The sequence below is a fragment of the Perkinsus marinus genome (genome assembly GCF_000006405.1).
Source record: "Perkinsus marinus ATCC 50983 genomic scaffold scf_1104296934020, whole genome shotgun sequence".
NCBI classification, from domain to species: Eukaryota; Perkinsozoa; order Perkinsida; family Perkinsidae; genus Perkinsus; species Perkinsus marinus.
In genome coordinates this window covers 1-2,747 of record NW_003214949.1, presented here as the reverse complement: position 1 = coordinate 2,747, position 2,747 = coordinate 1, and the positions used below count along the sequence as shown (strand labels likewise).

The window sequence follows — 2,747 nt, the reverse complement described above, 5'->3', positions numbered from 1 at the left end:
TGGTGAGGGCCTGCTTGACCATAGCAGAATAGTTGGGATGAGCTCCAGATTTAATGCTAGTTTTGACAGTCATCGCGGAATGCTAATTGACGTTAGAGTGCTTAACGAACCCGAGTCTTCGAAGAAACTACCGAATGCATGTTCTGAAACAAATATGGTAAAACAGCGGTAAAACAAACAGGAAAAACACCTGATTGAGAAACGACAAACTCCTGCATACGGTTAGAAAGATGGCGTCGAGAAACGCCTTGAAATGGTCACAACTGCCAGCGGACCTTAGGCGGAAGTGAACTTGGTCACTGCTTTGGTTCCCTCGCTAACAGCGTGCTTAGCGAGTTCACCTGGAAGAACCAGGCGAATCGCAGTCTGAATCTCGCGGCTAGACAGAGTTCCTTTATTGCTATACTTGCAAAGTCGCCCAGCCTCGGAGACTATTCGGTCGAAGGTGTCGCTCACCAAGGAGTTCATGATCATCATGCTCTTCTTGGATATACCAGTCTTAGGATGCACTTGCTTCAACACCTTGAAAATATAGCTGTTGAAAGTCTCCTTCCTACCAGCTCTGCGCTTTCTATCGGTAGCAGGCTTAGTTGCGGTAGTGGTTTTCGGAGCCATGTTAAACTGAGAGTATTTTACTTTTTTTTCGGAAAAGTCAATTATCACAATAACATGATACACCCAGCCATGCAAAACAACAAATCGTCTTAATCTGTCTTATTCTGCGAGCCGGGGCAAGTGCTGAGCGGTCAGACTTCATCAGCTGGCCGCCGCTCTACTCGCTTGGGTCGGTCTTCGGCAGGCGGACCGCTGGGCGTTTTACGGCTCACCGAGCCAACTCGAGGTAAGGGGACAGCATTGGTGCTCACTGCTTCTGTGCTGCCGCCCTGGCTTCAAGCTTCGGTCCTCCGGGCCATCCACTCCTTGGCAACTCCTTTCCAGGCTTGACTCTCAGCTAGACTCTATTGATGGGGCGGCACTGTGGTATGATCACCACTAGTTAACGTCATGAGGAGACAACCCAGGTGCCGGGGGATCCTGGTATTGGATTCCCACCACTCCTGCGCCAGTCGACATCCCGGAGGGTGCGCGAGGAGGGCCCGATCCATTTGAGAGATCTGGGCCGGCATGCATCGGGGTGCTCAGTCGGACTGAGTCAGTCCCTGGGGCCCCTCCCATCTCTAAAGATGGCGAGGGGTGGAGCTAAGCTCTCTTTTCATTGTTTGGTGCATAGCTCAAAGTCGAGGCTCGGCTCAGCCGAGCCTCGAAGCTCGACTCGTTTTTCGGTCGAGCTCGGTCGAGTTTCACAATTTCTTACTTCCCTGCGAGCCTCGGTCGAGTCCCGTCGAGCCTCGAAGGGGCAACTCGCATGGTATGCGAAGTCCGCTTTGCGAAGTGTGACTAAGTCGCCGCCACGGTGGTCGTTGTCCGCCGAAGGCGGACCGACAAAAATTAGCTTCGCGTTCTTCCACTGTCCAAGAACCCGAAAGCCCACGGATATGATATTCGAGACACCGAAGTTCAGCAATCGCTGACATTGACGGTCAAATTCCGTCCACGCTCCTCCACTCTATAGTTCACAGAATCTGGGTGTATACTTGAACTGTATCAGAACATCCACGGATATGATATTCGAGACACCGAAGTTCAACAATCGTCGACATTGACGGTCAAATTCCGTTCACGCTTCCCCATTCTTTAGTTCATAGAATCTGGGTGTATGCTTGAAGTGTATGGGAATAGCCATGGATATGATATTCGAGACACCGAAGTTCAGCAATCGCTGACATTGACGGTCAAATTCCGTCCACACTCCTCCACTCTATAGTTCAAAGAATCTGGGTGTATACTTGAACTGTATGGGGATAGCCATGGATATGATATTCGAGACACCGAAGTTCAGCAATCGCTGACATTGACGGTCCAATTCCGTGCACGCTCCCCCACTCTATAGTTCACGGAATCTGGGTGTATACTTGAACTGTATGGGAATAGCCATGGATATGATATTCGAGACACCGAAGTTCAGCAATCGCTGACATTGACGGTCAAGTTCCGTCCACGCTCCCCAATTCTTTAGTTCACAGAATCTGGGTGTATGCTTGAACTGTATCAGAATAGCAACGGATATGATATTTGAGACATCGAAGTTCAGCAATCGCTGACATTGACGGTCAAATTCCGTCCACGCTCCCCGACTCTATAGTCCACAGAATCTGGGTGTATACTTGAACTGTGTGGGAATAGCCATGGATATGATATTCGAGACACCGAAGTTCAATAATCGTCGACACTGACGGTCAAATTCCGTCCACGCTCCCCCATTCTTTAGTTCACAGAATCTCGGTGTATGCTTGAACTGTATGGGAATAGCCATGGATATGATATTCGAGACACCGAAGTTCAGCAATCGCTGACATTGACGGTCAAATTCCGTCCACGCTCCCCAATTCTTTAGTTCACAGAATCTGGGTGTATACTTGAACTGTATCAGAACACCCACGGATATGATATTCGAGACACCGAAGTTCAACAATCGTCGACATTGACGGTCAAATTCCGTCCACGCTTCCCCATTTTTTAGTTCACAGAATCTGGGTGTATGCTTGAACTGTATGGGAATAGCCATGGATATGATATTCGAGACACCGAAGTTTAGCAATCGCTGACATTGACGGTCAAATTCCGTCCACGCTTCTCCACTCTATAGTTCAAAGAATCTGGGTGTATACTTGAACTGTATCAGAACA

The 2,747-nt window shown here is 49.0% G+C and overlaps 1 protein-coding gene across 1 annotated transcript; it reads right to left on the bottom strand.

The window, feature by feature from the left end:
* Nucleotides 1-276: 276 nt before the first annotated feature.
* Nucleotides 277-615, bottom strand: Pmar_PMAR019613 (histone 2B variant 2, putative; the record flags this gene model as incomplete). The annotated part of the gene is made up of 1 exon (XM_002785088.1): nucleotides 277-615. The coding sequence occupies one exon, from the start codon at nucleotides 613-615 to the stop codon at nucleotides 277-279; it is 339 nt and encodes a 112-aa protein (XP_002785134.1).
* Between the last annotated feature and the right edge of the window lie 2,132 nt (nucleotides 616-2,747).